The 15,042-nt window shown below is 66.4% G+C and overlaps 1 protein-coding gene across 2 annotated transcripts in view; it reads left to right on the top strand.

The window, feature by feature from the left end:
* SLC22A18 (solute carrier family 22 member 18) overlaps positions 1-15,042 on the top strand; it is an 18,678-nt gene extending 3,636 nt beyond the window's left edge. For both annotated transcript variants that reach the window (XM_070457836.1, XM_020883280.2), the window contains 8 exons: positions 198-358; positions 738-870; positions 6,655-6,773; positions 7,135-7,242; positions 8,185-8,285; positions 12,438-12,539; positions 12,737-12,857; positions 14,812-15,042. In XM_070457836.1, the coding sequence (XP_070313937.1) occupies positions 198-358; positions 738-870; positions 6,655-6,773; positions 7,135-7,242; positions 8,185-8,285; positions 12,438-12,539; positions 12,737-12,857; positions 14,812-14,999 (1,033 nt within the window). In that variant the 3' untranslated portion in view covers positions 15,000-15,042. The remainder of the gene's footprint in view (positions 1-197; positions 359-737; positions 871-6,654; positions 6,774-7,134; positions 7,243-8,184; positions 8,286-12,437; positions 12,540-12,736; positions 12,858-14,811) is intronic.

Here is a 15,042-nt window from a genome sequence, read left to right as displayed (position 1 = left end):
GACCAAGTGGGTCAGCCCCCCAAGGTCCCTGAAGACTGCCGGCCGCGTGGGAAGGGTGGAGAAGAGGGCGGCGGGGACCCGGGCCCTCCCGCACCCACACAGCACCCGGACCTCCCTGTGGCCCAGCTCCCTGGCCGTCCCGAGGGGCGGGTGTGGGGCAGACCCCTGCCGGCGAGGTCATGGGTGTGGGCCCCCAGGTTCGCCGACCAGCATGGGGCGCGCGCAGCCTTCACGCTGTCCTTCCTGGCCTCGTCCACCCTCTACCTGCTCCTCGCGGCCGCCTGCATCCCGGCCCTGCCGGGCGTGGCCCTGCTCTTCGCCTCGCGCCTGCCGGGTGCGCTCATGCACACGCTGCCAGGTAGGGCGCCCTCGGCAACAGGTCCCAGTTGCGGGGGGCCCAGGGCTGGACTGCGGGGGGTGGGAGTGGGGGGCTTCGTGTGGGCGTGGCCTGAGCCGGGGGCGGGGCGGACGCCATCCCCAGGGGCCCTGGACGAGGATGGAGGGGTGATGTACGGGATGGGCTGTGCCTCCACGGTTCTGGGAGGAGGGGGTGGGGAGCACGCGGCCTGAGGACAAGTCGGGGTGCAGCTGGTGACGTGGGAGGTGATAGGGAGGGGGCAGGTCCAAGGAGAGATGGGGCGTCGGGGCGTGGCCTGTAGGGAGCGGGGTGCGGTGGGGAGGAGTGGCCTGGGCTCCGTGAGGGGTCCGTGCGGCTCAGCTTGCGGCCCACCTGCCAGCTGCCCAGATGGTCATCGCGGACCTGTCCACACCTGAGGAGCGGCCCGCGGCGCTGGGCCGGCTGGGCCTGTGCTTCGGCGTCGGTCTCATCTTCGGCCCCCTGCTCGGTGGAACCCTGAGCAGCTCGTGTGGGTGAGTGTCCGGGACACGGCCTGGCTGGGGTTGGGGCTGGCCAGCCAGGCGGGGTGTGGGTACCAGGCCGGATGATCAAGGACGAGACAGCTCTGTGCCGCCCAGGCCCTCAGCCCGGCCCCGCCGCCTCTCCAGGCCTTGGTTTCCCCATGGGCACCCTGACCCCGTGGGTCCACGGGAGGGGAGCCGGCTGGAACCTCCGAGTGGGCATGGGCATCCAGGGGCGTGGCCTATGGTTGGGCGGGGTCCGAAAGGCTTAGACAAGCGAGTGCCCACTTGAAATGAACACCCGTACAGCACGTGGATTCCTCAAATGTCAGGCAGGAGGACATCCGAGAGGCAAAGAGGACATGGGTGACGGGAGAAGGCCTGTGAGGCTGGCGACGACCGAGCGGGGGTGGGCAGCGCGTCAGGCCGTGGAGCCCTGAAGCAGGGACAGGGGGTGACCTGGATGCTGTGTCGAGACTGTGGGGGCCGGGGCCACGGCAGGGAGACCAGAGGTGGGGACTGACCCGATCCAGGCGGGAGAGAACGGCGGCTGGACCAGGGGCGGCCGTGGCGGGCAGAGGGCAGCAGCGGGATCTGGCTTGGTTTTGCTGATGGCTGGAGTGTAAGTGTGAACACAAGGCCGTGCGTGGACTCGGGCTGGGCCTGGGGGAGCCGTGGGCCTCGCTGAGGTCGCTGCCTCCCGGGCTACCCGCAAGAGTTGGGTCCCCACCAGGGTGAGTCTGGTGCCCGGTAGACGCATGAAGGAGTTCCCCAGTGGGCTGCGCGGGGGTCTGAGCTGGAGGAGAATGGGGCTGTGCTCTCAACTGGGGAGTTTCTAAGCCCTGGGAACTGCTCCAGAGAAGGGCTGGGGCCCAGCACTTACTTGGTGTTAGAAGCCTGGAATTAAGAAAAATCACCTGGGGGACCCAAAGAGATGAGATTCAGGGGGGTGTCCAGGTGTGAGGGTCAAGGACGGGACCCGCTGCCCGCGACTGCGGACTCCACCTGGACCAGGGCCACCTCCCTCCCTGCTCAGTGCGGGTGGGAACCTGGTGCGGGAGATGGGCCTAGGACAGGAGAGAGGGCCTCTGTGTGCCCACGGAGAGACGAGAGAGGGTCAGTGGCCGTGAGTGAGAAGGAGCACCTGGGGTGTGTGGAGAGGTGGGGCAGGGGACAGCCCTGCCTGCTGACCCTGGGGGTCAGGATCGGAACCAGGACTGGGGCTTCGCCGCCCAGCCCGGCCACCTGCCGCCCGGGGCCCTGGACAGGTTTGCTCACCTTGCAGAATACACACACACACACAGGCCTCCTCGGGCCAGCCCCCCCACCCCCATCCCTCCTGTCTTTACCTGCCCTTGTCCCCAGCATAGCTGCTGACCGGGGAAATACCACTCATTTCCCTCCCCCTCCCAGAAGCCCCCAAATTCACTCCATCCCTGCCCTGCCCTTCCAGGGCATTCCACTAGCTTCCCAGTTCCATCCCGAGGTCTAAGGCACTCTCTTTGATGGGTGGGGAAACCGGGGCCCCACAGAAGGTAAGACCCCCCTCCCGGTGGAGCTCCCAGTATCCCCTCAAGGCCCCGGGAAGTGGGGGTCCTCCGGGACCCCGACGCCCCACGGCAGGGGCCGGCTCCCCGTCTCTTTGTCCGGCCTCTCTGCTCGCCTCAGCCAGCTCTGCCTCCCAGCACAGCCTGCGGCAAGGGCAGGCGGGATGCAGAGGCGCATCCCCACCCCTCCTCCCCCTTGATGGAAACTGCAGCGGGGGGTGAGGTCTCCCTGGCTGTTTCTGCCTGCCCATCCCAGCCCCCCCTGCCCTAAAGGCCCCTAAAGGCCCCAACCATGCCCCACCCCCCCCCACCACCACCAGGGAGCAGGTGGAGGGAGGAAGTGGCCTTGGCAGCCGCTGCCCTGAGCTAGGTACTGGTATAACTGGTTTAGGCCCAGCCTGCAGCTCAGGGCTGGGAGGCCTGGCTACCGCAGAGCACCCAGACCTGCGCCCTGAATCACTCAGCAGGTGAGGGGCAGCTCCGTGACCCAGGGCCCCAGCCTGGCACCTCGCAGCTGGGGGAGGCCTCCACCACCTCCTCCCCCTGGGGGACTGCGTGCCCCCGGGGCGGGCAGCGCCAGCCTGCCTAGCCCACCACAGCTGAGTCCTGGGCAGGGGAGTCCGGTGGATCGGCTCAGGTGTTTGAGAAACAGGGGCCACCTGTCAGGTGCTGCTGAGAGTGGGGTCGGGCGGAGCCCAGGCCCGAGGCTGGACTTAGCATGGGCGTCTCCACAGGACCCCCTGCTCCTCTGGCCACTGAGGGGCTGCCCCACAGTCACAGATACCACTGAGCCCACAGGCCAGCACCCAAGGGCTCTGTCCCCCTAGAGGTGACCCCCCCGGGGGTGCTGCTTATACAAGCCGGGGCTGGGAGTGCCTCCAGCCACAGACCCTAAAGGTCAGGCCAGACTGGGCTCAGTGTCCCTGGCCAGGCTTCCTGGGCGCTAAGCGATCCCAGCCCCATGCCATGCCCAAAGGGCCCTGTGACTCAGTCAGTGTAACCCCCTCTTTATCTGGAGGCCTGGGAAGGCTGGTCCCCCCAGCACCGTACCTCAGCCCCTGGACGAGGGGACGGGAAGCCCTCACTCTGCTAATGAAAGGCTCCCAGTCCAGTGAAAACCCGAAGTTAATGAGCAGACACCAGGGCTGCCCTGAGCGGCTCTGAGGCGACTCAGGGCAGCCAGGCCACCTGCTCCATAGCCTCTTGCCCCGGCTCACCGAGGCCCTGTCGCCTCCCCATCCGGGGGTCGTGCAGGCCCTACAGATGGAGCTTGGTGCATCAGGCCCTCGGGGGTCCACGGACAGGGCGCGAATGGCTGAGACTAGTGGGGCTGGACCTCAGCTTAGACCTATTGGCTGGACAGGGCTCCAGGAAACCCCGTGCAAAGGCGGAAGGAGCTGGGGACTTGCCTGGGGAGCTGTGTGGGCAGTGGCTCGTGAGCACAGAGGCTGGACAGTGAAGGGTTAGGCCAGACATGGCTACAGGGCTATTTTCTAGCACTCGAAGCCAGAGGGGGATTGAGTCAGGGCTGGCCCCCCAAGGCATCCATTGCCAGACATGGTTCCACCCACAGTGTGGTGGGCCAGGGCTCAGCTAGGACAGGGGGCTTCTCCCCTCAAGCTCAGAACGGGTGGCTGGTGACTCCGGGAGCCCCTCACAGCCAGACTCCACCTGAAGCTGGGCCCAGCTGACCCCAGGCCCCTCCCTCCAGGAGGGACGGGACCGGGGTGCGCAGGCTGGGAGGCGCTGAGAGGGGCCTTGGCGGGAGCGGTTCCCCCTCCCAGGAGCCCCAGAGCCAATGGGAGGGCAGCTCCAGGCTCACGAGGAGTGATCACCTCCGAGCGGCGTGGGAGCCGACGGTGCCAGGCAGGGAGGACGCGTGCACAGAGCTCACACCAGGTGGACAGGTGGACAGGCCTCCCGGCCTCCTGATAAGGTCAAATCGGCAGATTCCAGGCCCTGAGATAAGGATGAAAGGCAGTGTTTGTGGCTGCTGACGTTTGACCAGCGCCCGTGGCAGCCGCGGCCAGCTGTGGCCGGTTCCAGAGGCATCCCCCGGCGGGAAGCAGGCGCCCTGGGAGGGTAGCCGCCTGGAGCCCAGCCCTCACTGGCATCTGAGGAAAGGTGGTCACCCAGCAAGCTAGCCACCAAGAAGGGACAGAGGACTCAGTACCCTGGGTCCAACCCAGGGCCTTCGAGGGTCTCTAGGGTCTGTCTGTTCAGTCTCCCGTCAACCCATCCAACCGAAAATAAGAGCGAGTGAGTGGACAAAGACGTGCAAACCTGCCTGCCTCACGGCCCTCACGGCCCACACCCACTTTGCATTAAGTAGAAACGGTCCAGTGAGCCAGGGGACAGACGGCCCAGAGCCCCACCTGCCTGAGCCGCACCCCAGAGGTGCCCGGGCTGGAGGCAGCCTCGGGGGTGCGCTGACTGGGGAGGGGCTCCCGAGTTGTGTCTTGGACGCAGAACAGCAGCAAGTGGGGGCAGGAGGTAGGAGGGCGTCCCCACGGAGAAGACCCCCACTGTGGGCAGTTTCCTCCTATCCCCACTCTCCTTTCTGCTGTCTTGTCCAGGGGAGTCGGAGAGTGATGTGCGTGCAGAAGGACACCCCAACTCCCCGGGCAGCGGGGGCCCCCACAGCCTCCTGAGGCCTTCCAGCAGCCCTGTGCCCCTTCAGTTCACAGGCCGCCCCACACGGGACACGAGAGAACCCCCCAGAGAAGGGGCCTGGCTCCCAACCACCCACCCCTCAGTCGTCACTTGCCTCCCAAAATAACCATCTAAGTAGCCGTCTCTGCTCGAACGCATTTCCGGGGCCTCCGGCAAAGAAAGCTGGTTTTGTCCTTGCCCGGGCAGGCCTGAGCAGTGACGTGTGGGCCTTGGAGGCCACAATCCTGAAGAAAAGGCCCTTCTCTCTGGCTATCAGGGCTGGGGTGTCCCTGCCGTCTGGGGGAGGGGACTGTGGGGACCAAACCTGGCCACATCCCTCCCAGGGGGTCCCAGGGTCCTCTGACCCTTCCCACCTGGCTGCCAAATGGACACGTCCATTGGTCGGGAACCCGGGCAGCCAGAAAGCCCAAACGTTCCACATCCTGGGCAGTGGGCATCGGCCGGGGGGCCAGAGACGGGCCTGTGGGGAGGGGCGGGGTTCAGGGCCCGCTGCAGCCCTGACCAGCGGTATGAGCCACGGCAGGTCCCAGCCCAGGAATGAGGGCAGCCGGGGCCCAGCCTCTCTGGTGTGGCGTCCCCACGGGCTTCCCTGATCCCATGTGGAGGAGATTCCTGTCCTCACCGGGGCTCCCCGGGGAGCTGTGTGTGTGCAGGTGTGTGCACGTGTGGGCACCTGTGTGCACCTGTGCTGGAGTTGGGGCGAGAGAGTCCTCTCTTTGAAGTCCGAGGAGAGTCAAGGGCAGCTCGTGGCTGTCCTGTCTGAGGACACTGACGGAGTCTGGGCCAGGACCGCTGTCATCCATTTGGGCCACAGTCTGGCCCACGGGGGTCTCGGCGGAGGGTCCCACCCAGGCCCCCCGGCCCTGGGGGCAGATGACGGCCCTGGAGCAGAGCCAGCCCTTCTCGGAGGACAGGGTCCCCGCGGCGGAGGAGGGCTGGGCCTCTCAGAGAGGGCCCTTGCAGGATGTGTAGGAGTTTTCTCTGCTGTGGAGGGGCAGGGTGTTCTGCCATGCCCATGCCTGGAGGTCCATGCTGCCTGGCTCGGTAAGAAGCTTCTGTTTCCCTCCTCTCGCCTTCAGGAGGAGACGGTGGCAGCCAGAAGGGCCAGGCCACAGTGCCCTGGCTCCCGGCTGACACGCACGGCCTGCCTGGCGCGCCGTGTGGTCCGGGGGTCACAGGCTGAGTGTCCCTGCGCTGACCCGCGGAGGGGAAGCGCGCCCTCAGAAGTGAAAGCCGAGGGGAGATTCTGAGCCACGGCCTTGGTGGGAGCGCGGGCAGGCGGGCAGGCGCCCTGAGGGCTGTGTCCTGTGCCCCCGCCCCTCTGGGGCTCAGCATCCCGCCCCCACGGCCGCCCACCCTCAGAGACCGCAGGGACGGGAGAGTCTGTTCCTTCACCGGCCCCTAATGAATGTGCCCTGAGGGTCCGTGTCCCGCCCTCCAGACTGAAGCCTGGGGAGGTGTGAGGGGTGCGGTGTGAGCTGAGAACAAGCCGTCAGAACCCAAGAGCCGCTGAAGGGGCAGGGGGCCCGCGTGCCCTGGGGCCTCAGCCCCGTGTGACCACGAGTGCCGCCCCCAGGATTCAATGTCCGCTCATTGCGGCCCTCGTGGCAACACTCCTGGGAGCCCTCCTCAGCGTCACCTGCATCCCAGCCAGCACCAAGGAGGCCAGCGCCCACGCCCAGACCACCCCGCCAGGTGAGCCTGCCAGGTGAGCCCCGGGAGGTACGCTGGTCCAGATGCACACAAGGTGTGTCCCAGCTGGGATGCCCTGCTGGGTGCACCCTGCCAGACACAGCTGGCCAGCTACAGCCCCCAGATACGCCCCTTCGGGATGCAGCCAGTGTGAGATGTGAGCCCTCCAACCCCAGCAGCCAACACCCTGGACCTGGGGGCCCACTCACCCCCAGCCCAGCCCTCCCTTCAGGGACACTTTGCCAAGACCACGGCGAGCCAGGGCAGCCGTGGCGGCAGGGGCTGTGCCCTGGGCAATGGGCCCATGGGGCCGGGGGCATTCAGCCACTGTCCGGTGGGCTGACGGCCCCTCTGTGTGCCCCAGGGAAACCCAAGGCCAGCGTGTTTGATCTGAAGGCCATCACCCGCCTGCTGCTGCAGCCGGGCGTCCTGCCGATGTTTCTGGTCAAGGTCATCTGCGGCTTCCCCATAGGTGAGTCCAGGGCCAGGGTGGCCGGGAGTTCCGGGGTCTGCGGCCTGGAGTTCCGGGGTCCACGGCCGGGAGTTCCGGGGGGTCCGCCAGGAGAACCGCCTTCCCTCTGTCTGGCCTCTCGTGCTCCAAGCCTCCCCAGGCCCCAGGCTCACATCCGTCCCAGGGAGGGCACGGCCCACCGGTTGGTGCAGGCCTGGCCGCCTGGGCCAGGAGGAGGACAGATGGTGGGTCTCCCCCTGGCCTCAGGCCCCAGTCACCCCTACTTTATGAAAGCTCTCACTGCCCTGCCCAGCGGCTTCGGAAGCCTCTCGGGACAGTCGGGGAGAAGACTGCATCTGCAAGGGGACACACACTCCACCCACCCCTGCATCCCTTCTCGGGAGACCTGACGGTGTCCCTGAGCACAGTCAGGCCCAGGAGTGACCCCTCAGAGCCCGCATCGGGGGTCCTCCAACCCAGGAGCCTTGCAGAGAACACCTGTGAGGCCTTGCTGACAGGCGCTCAGGTGTTCCCACGTGGGCGCTAAAGGGTTAACCCCTCCTCTGCAGAAATGCCCCATCCTTGCCACTGGGGAGCCCCTTCCAGCTCACCTGCCCCCAGGATGCTCAGGGGGGCAGGTGATGGGAACCCAGGTCATCGACCTCAGTTCTGGGGCCAAATCCTCCCACCTTGCCCGCCTGGGGCCCCCCAGTCTGCCATCCCCTCACCCCTCCAGATGGCCTTGGGCTCTGCCCACCCTGGGCAAGGGCAACGCCAGGCACCTTCTCACTCACAGCCCACGGCAGCCCCATGGGGCAGACCCTCCAGGGAGGACTTTGGGGAAGGCTTGCGTTGGTCACCGTGGCTAGGCCCCTGGTGCCCCCGCAGGCCAGCTGTTGGGGGGTGCAGAGGGGCACGGCTGCACAGCCCTGACCCCTGACCCCTGGTCCCCCGCCCGCCCAGGGCTCTTCATGGTCATGTTCTCCATCATCTCCATGGACTTCTTCCAGCTGGAGGCTGCCCAGGCCGGCTACCTCATGTCCTTCTTCGGGATCCTCCAGATGGTGAGTGGGTGCCGGACGCGCTGGGCATGTGGGCTCCCGGCACTCCCAGGGTCCCAGGGCCTCGAAGACCACGCCCCTGGTTTCTGAGCAGCGCGGGAGCCATCCTGCACGCCCACCTTTCAGGTGCTCCGTCCACACCTTAGCTTCCGGCTTGTCCCCCGCTCTCCCTGCTCACAGTTTCCACACCTGGGTCTGCACCTGCGTGCCCTCTCTGCCCAAGCCTCCGAGATGGCACTAACGGTAAAGGACCCGCCTGCCAACGCAGGAGGCATAAGAGATGCGGGTTCGATCTCTAAGTTGGGCAGATCCCCTGGAGGAGGGCATGGCAACCCACTCCAGTATCCTTGCCCGGGAAATCCTGTGGACAGAGGAGCCTGGCCGGCTCTGGTCCATAGGGTTGCACAGAGTTGGACACGACTGAAGCGACTTAGCATGCACACACGCGCACTCTCTGCCTATCCATCTGCCCGGGAAGTCCCATCTGAGAGGGGAGAGGGGAGCTTTGTCCATCCAGCTTTGAGGGGGCTAGTGAGCCCTCAACTTCCCATCAGGAAACATGTCAGAGGCCCATGGCCTCCCAGCATCCACCTGCGTACCAGTGGTGCCAGGCTGGCCGGGGGGCGGGGGAGCCAGCCCCCGTAGAGGGCGCGTGACCAGGAGAAGGGCCGGGCTCTGCGTGCCCCGCACCTGCCCACCGGCGGTGCGACCGTGGCGGGGACAGGTGGCGATGTGCCTGCCGCCCCCTGGGACGTCTGCCTGACAGCCGGCGCGCGGGAGGGGCTATTCTGGGATCTGGCGGGTGGCGGAGAAAGCGCTGAACCTCTCCGGAAGCGGGTGGCGGTCCCAGCACCTCCAGGCCATCTGCTGCCCTAGCCTCTGGGCCCAGGGCTGGGCTGGACCCCAGACTGAAATAGCCATTCCGGGGAGGGGCCGGCCCCCACCCCGCCGTGGGCCTAGCTGCGTGGGCTGGGAAGTACCAGCCTGGTGGGGAAAATAAACAGAAAACAACCATAACATGAATGCTCTGAACTGGGGGCCACTGGAGCCTTGTTCTAAACGGCCACCCCCGGGACGCCCCTGACGGTCCAGTGGTTAGGACCCCTGGCTTCCGCTCTAGGGGCGCAGGTTGGGTCCTTGGGTGGGGGGGCTGAGATCCCACACGGGTGTGTGTTGTGGCCAAAAATAAATAAATAACGGTTTTTTAATTAAAAATTAAAAATATATATATTTTAAATAAGTAGAATGAAGAGCTGCTCCCAGCCCATCGGGGCCCTGAGCTCGTCCTGGGCTCAGGGAGGGCCCAAGACTAGGCCCTGGCTGAAGCCGGCAGACCCCTTGAGACCCCCAGGGACGGACCCTGCTAGCCTCAGGCCTGGCGCGGGTTGAGGGTGGGCCTGCCGAGATGGGCCCGGGGCCCTAGCACCTGTGATGATGGGGTAGACAGGTGGGCGGGGGCAGGGGGAGCCTGGGGACCCTCCCACAGGCCCAGCAAGAAGAGGGGACTGGGGAGGGGGGATCCTGCAGAGCGGCTGGGTGCTGGGCCTCAGGCCTGAAGCCCAGCAGGCGAAGGTAGGGGTCAGCTGCGGCCCTGAGCCACATCTGTAGAGAGGGCCTCGGTCACCTCCCCACCCAGGGTAGGGCTGGTCACCGGGGGTCCGGGGAGGGGAACCCACTGCTGCTGAAGCTGCCCTGGCAAAGCACTTCTGGCCCCACCCAAGGGGCTCACCGCGTCCCCAGCTCCCTATGTGTGGGGATCCTTGGGGTTGGGGGTCTCAATGAGGACAGCCCAGGTCGTCCTAACCTGGAAGGGATGGCACTCACTCTCCTCCCCGGGGTGGGGAGTCGGGGGTTTGCAGCCCTTTGTCTCTTGAGGACCCTCTTAGGAGGGCCCCCCACTGAGCCCTAGGCCACTGCAGGGATGGAGCTTCTGTCCTGTGGAGGGAACAGAGACAAGCCCCCACAACCTAGGCATCTGGTGGGTCAGGGGAGACAAAACCCGGAAGGAGAATCAGGGCCCTTGTCAGGGCAGAGATCGCTGCTTCGGTGGGGCGGCCAGCCAGCTGGGGGCTCTCCCCCGGCCCAGGGAGAGGCCCGGAGGGAGAGAGCCGCATGCAGGGAGGGTCTGTAGTGCAGGGGCCCTGGGGCAGCTCGGCCGGCCGGGCCGGAGGGGAGAGGACTGTGCTCTAAAGGCCTGCCTGGGGGGTGGGTCGCAAAGCCAAGAAGGACCTGGATTTATTCAGATGTACTTGCTGTGGGTGGGGCCTTGTGGAGGCCAGGTGTGGTCTTACCAGCTGGCTGCCCCCGCCCCTAGGCTGCGTTAGAGCAGGGGTGGGCAGCGGGACTGGGTGCCTGTGACCTTGGGGGAGGCGGCGGCCCCTCGGGCCAGGGCGGCCAGGTGAGTGGCCAGGGTCTCCAGGTGGAGGATTGGGAGAAAGTGAAATTTCTGACTAACTCTAGTTACTAGTTCACTAACTCTGGTTTCATGTAAGAAGCTGGAAGGCAGGAAAGCTTAGGCTTTTTTTTTAAGTTAATGGCAAAACGGAGAGCTGACTCCCAGCCCATCAGAGTCCTGGTCTCGGGTCCGTATGAAGAGTGGAGACAGATTTCAGTCTCTCTCCTGGTTTGTTGATTTCCTCTGGGGTGTCAAGTACTAAAAGAAACTTGTCAAGTAGATCTTCCCTTTAAACAAACAAAACGAAGATAAGCAAGTGTGAAAGTGGGATTTTTTTTTAAGGACACCCTTGGCTGTGGTTTGAGACAGTTTCATGATGCCAGGCAGGCAGCGAGGACAGAGCTCCCTCCTGGTGCCCAGGGCTGGACCCGCCCCCACCCCAGGTCACACAGCCCAGCCCGGGGTGCCGACCCCCAGCTCCAGTGGGCGCTGCTCCAACCTCACGGTTCCCCTGGGCACTTCCTGCCTGCCTGGTGGAAGAGGCAGGGACCACCTAGGGAGCCTCACCCCGGCCTGGGAACGGCCTGTGGGCTGGGCTTGTCCTCTGAGTCACATCCCAGGTGTCAAGGGTGTCCCCGCTCTGGGCTTTTCCTCCCACCCCCATGGGGAGGAGCGGAGGGCAGGAAGGGGAGCTGAACCTTAACCCAGCCCCTGGCTGGCTGACCCTGGGGCTGAGCTGGTGGGGGGCAGTGGGGGGCAAGGAGGACGGAGCTGGAGGGGGAGGGCTGAGCAGCAGTGGGGGGTCTCTGGGGGAGCCTGTGGCCCCCTCCTCTCCTGCCCAGGCTCAGGACAAGCCCACCAGCTCTGGGGCCCCAGGCCTCAGTTCACCCAGTCGTCATGGGAGTGGCGGCCCCCTGGCCCAGGCCCGGGCCCCAGTGGGTGGTGGCCGAGGCACCTGCCTGCCAGGGCCAGGCCTCGATCGGGCCAGCTGCTGGAGGACCCCACATGGCCACCAGGGCCCTGGGCTCACGTCCCAGTCCAGCCCCCTCCACCCCCCGCCCCCGTGTGCCCTAGCCTCCCCATCTGTGGCAGCTCCCAGCTCCCAAACCACAGAGCCAAGACGGAGCAGAGAGGTGTGATGGGCCAGGGCACGCGAGTCGGGGGCGGGGGGCTCCCCAGGGCGGGACTCGGGGCCACACCGTGAGCTTTCCACCCTGTAGTCATGGCCTCCCCCATCCCTGTCAGGAGTTAGCCAGGCCTTTCAGGGTTTCCCTGGTGGCTCAGACAGGAAAGAATCTGCCTGCGATGCAGGAGGCCCAGGTGTGATCCCTGGATCTGGAAGATCCCCTGGAGAAGGAAATGGCAACCCACTCCAGTATTCTTGCCTGGAAAATCCCATGGGCAGAGGAGCCTGGGGCAGGCTACAGTCCATGGAGTGGCAAAGAGTCAGACACGAGGGAGCGACGAACACTCTCACTTTCATCACACCTGAGCCGGCAGAGATGCAGTTATTTCTGGATGTGGACCATGTGTGTGCGTGGGTGGCTGCATGTGTGTGCACGTGTGTGAGATCCCCCAGGCCCCATCTCCTCAGAACCTTGAGGCCATCGTGGGAACCGCAGGCTCCCCCTCTGCCCCGTGCTTTCTGGCTGCTGGGGCCCAGGGGTCGTGGGCGGCAGGGGAAGCCCCCGAGCCGGCCGCAGCCCAGATGCCCTCCCAGGCCCGGCCGTGCCCAGCTCCGCCCTCTCGCTCTCGCCCAGGTCATCCAGGGCCTGGTCATCGGGCGGCTGAGCAGCCACTTTTCTGAGAGAGCCCTGCTCCGGGCCAGTGTGCTGGTCTTCAGCGTCGTGGGACTGGCCATGGTGAGAGACCCCCATCCTGCCATCCCTGCAGAGAGCAGGGGCCCAGGCCCTCTCCCCTGACCCTCCTCAGGTGCCCCGTCTGCACTTGAGCCCTGGGGCTCCCTTGCCCCCAGCTCCCACCCAGGACCACCTCAGTGGGACCTCAGGGGATGGACGACTCCCCCTGGTCACCGTGGCCTCCGCCTGCCTCCCGCCAGGCTCTGATGACCAACGTCTTCCACTTCTGCCTCCTGATGCCCGGCCTGGTCTTCAGCCTGTGCGCTCTCAACGTGGTCACCGACAGCATACTGACCAAGGCTGTCTCAGCCTCAGACACGGGTGAGTGAGGTCCCTGAGTCGGGTGAAGGGCAGGCCCTGGGGGGCTCCCCGGCCCTGCTCTCTGGGGAGCTTGATGAGCAGTTTGGGGCAGAGCAGCTGCCCTGAGTGGGGACCCAGTGGGCACTGGGTGGGATGGGTGGCCAGGGGTCTGAGTGGGCAGGGTGGGGGCGGTGGCCCACAAGAGCGCTCAGGTGAGAATCCTGCCCGCCACTCCACCCAGCCAACCCTGCACCAGGCCCTGCTGATCAGCCCCAGGCCAGCCTGGGGGAAGGGAGGAGGGCTTCCTGGAGGTGGCCTCTGACTTGGCTGAAGCATGCACAGGGTTTCACTAGAAAGGGGGAGGAAAGATGACATCCCAGGCCGGCCCCAGCTGAGCCAGGGTGCGGGGTGAGGCTCAGAAAGGCTGCTGCGGAGGCTGGTTAGGAAGAGGGCCAGGCACAGCGAATGGCCGGAGGCCAGAGGGGGTGGGGCCAGCGCCGGGACACCTCCCGGTCCCTGCCCGTGCAAGCGCAGGTGGCTCCCGAGGGACCAGTGACCGAAGGCTCACAGCCCTCAGTCTAAGAAGGTCCTGGACCGCCCAGCGGGGCTCAGACACCCCCAGACGCAGACTCCCGGCTCCCACTCTGCAGCCTGCCTTCTCTCTGGAGGCTGGGGGGTTTCCAATCTGGACTGGGGCGGGGGGCTGTCCCTGGACCTGATGCTCCCCAGGCTCCCACTCCCACACTGCCCTGCGCATGGTGCTGGTCAAGGCCAGGGGCTCCTGTGGGCTGGCTGCGGTCAAAGGCCTCCCCAGCAGCAGGGCCAGAGAGCTCAGGGCCCCAGCTGACCCTCCATCCATCCACCTGCGTGTCTGGGAGGGGCAGACAGATCCAGAGGCTCTGCTGAAAGTGGGGAGGCTGCCAGACAGAGCGTCTCCTCAGGGCTGCCTTGGGAACCCCCAGGGCTCCCCAGATCTGCGACTCTGTGGTCTTGGGAGGCTAGACTGGTCCTGGAGGACTTCCTGGAGGCAGTGAGCCAGCTCTGCCCAGAGGCCAGGAGGAGGAAGGAGGGGAAGACCTGGAGAGATGAGGGCAGGGCCTGCAAGGAAGCGAGAGGAGCAGACCCAGGTGCCAGGGGCACCTCCCCTCAGCTTGGAAGGAGTCAGAGCCGGTTCCCAGCCCCAGCCTGGGAACTGGAGACCGCAGAGGGGGCGGTAATTGCTCCCTGGTGTCTGCAGGGCCGGTGGGAGGGGCTGCTCTGAAATTCCCCCCACGCGGGCCCTGAGCCTGGGCGGGGCCTCGCCAGGCCACGCCCACCTGGTCCACGAGGGCGGGGCTTTCCAGACCCTGACAGGAGCCTCTGAGGACCCCAGGACCTCTGAGGTCCCAGGGCCGCCCGCATAGGGCACAGCTGACACGGGGAGGGTAGAGATGGGGGGGCTCAGGTAGAAGGGGTGCAGGCAGCAAGGTGAGCCTGGGGAGCAGGTACAAAGAAGGGGGCGCCCTCTGAGCACCTGAACCTCCTCCCCGGCCCTGTGGGGGTGTTCCCTCCAGTCCACTCAAGGGCAGTAAAGGTCACGGGGGTGACCTGGAGTGTATCGTGGCCCACGTTACACCCTAGCCCAGCGCCCACACGGAGCATCCCCAGTTCTGGGCCGGGCTGGGCTGGGGTGCTGTGTCTGGCAGGCTGGGAGGGTGGCAGCTGGCCCATGACCTGGGGCCCTGTTCCCAGGCTCCTCCTGTGCTTGGGAGCTCTCTGGAGCAGGGCAGAGGCACCACATCCGGAGGCCGCAGCACTCCCCACGCGTGGCCTGCAGGGAGCAGATGGGCAGGCAGGCCAGGTGGAGCGAGCCGGGGTGCGGAGCGGGGGACGGGGGGACAGGGAGGCCCGGGCCGTGTCGAGGACGTGGGCCGCCGGGGCAGTGATGCTCAGGGACCGGCCAGGCCTGACTTGACCCGCCCTCCCCCCACTGCAGGAGCCATGCTGGGCCTCTGCGCCTCTGTGCAGCCGCTGACCCGGACCCTGGGGCCCACCCTGGGCGGCCTCCTCTATCGCAGCTTCGGGGTCCCCATCTTCGGCCACGTGCAGTTCGCCGTCAACTTAGCCGTCCTCCTGGTCCTCTGGAGGCAGCCTGTGTCCCGGAAGGTGGACAAAGCCCAGTGACGTTGGCTCCCAGGCAGACTGGCAATAAACCCCCTCGAGACCT

Source organism: Odocoileus virginianus, chromosome 28 (genome assembly GCF_023699985.2).
Source record: "Odocoileus virginianus isolate 20LAN1187 ecotype Illinois chromosome 28, Ovbor_1.2, whole genome shotgun sequence".
Lineage (NCBI taxonomy): Eukaryota > Metazoa > Chordata > Mammalia > Artiodactyla > Cervidae > Odocoileus > Odocoileus virginianus.
Note: the sequence above shows the minus strand (reverse complement) of the source record. Positions and strands in the feature narration are given on the sequence as shown.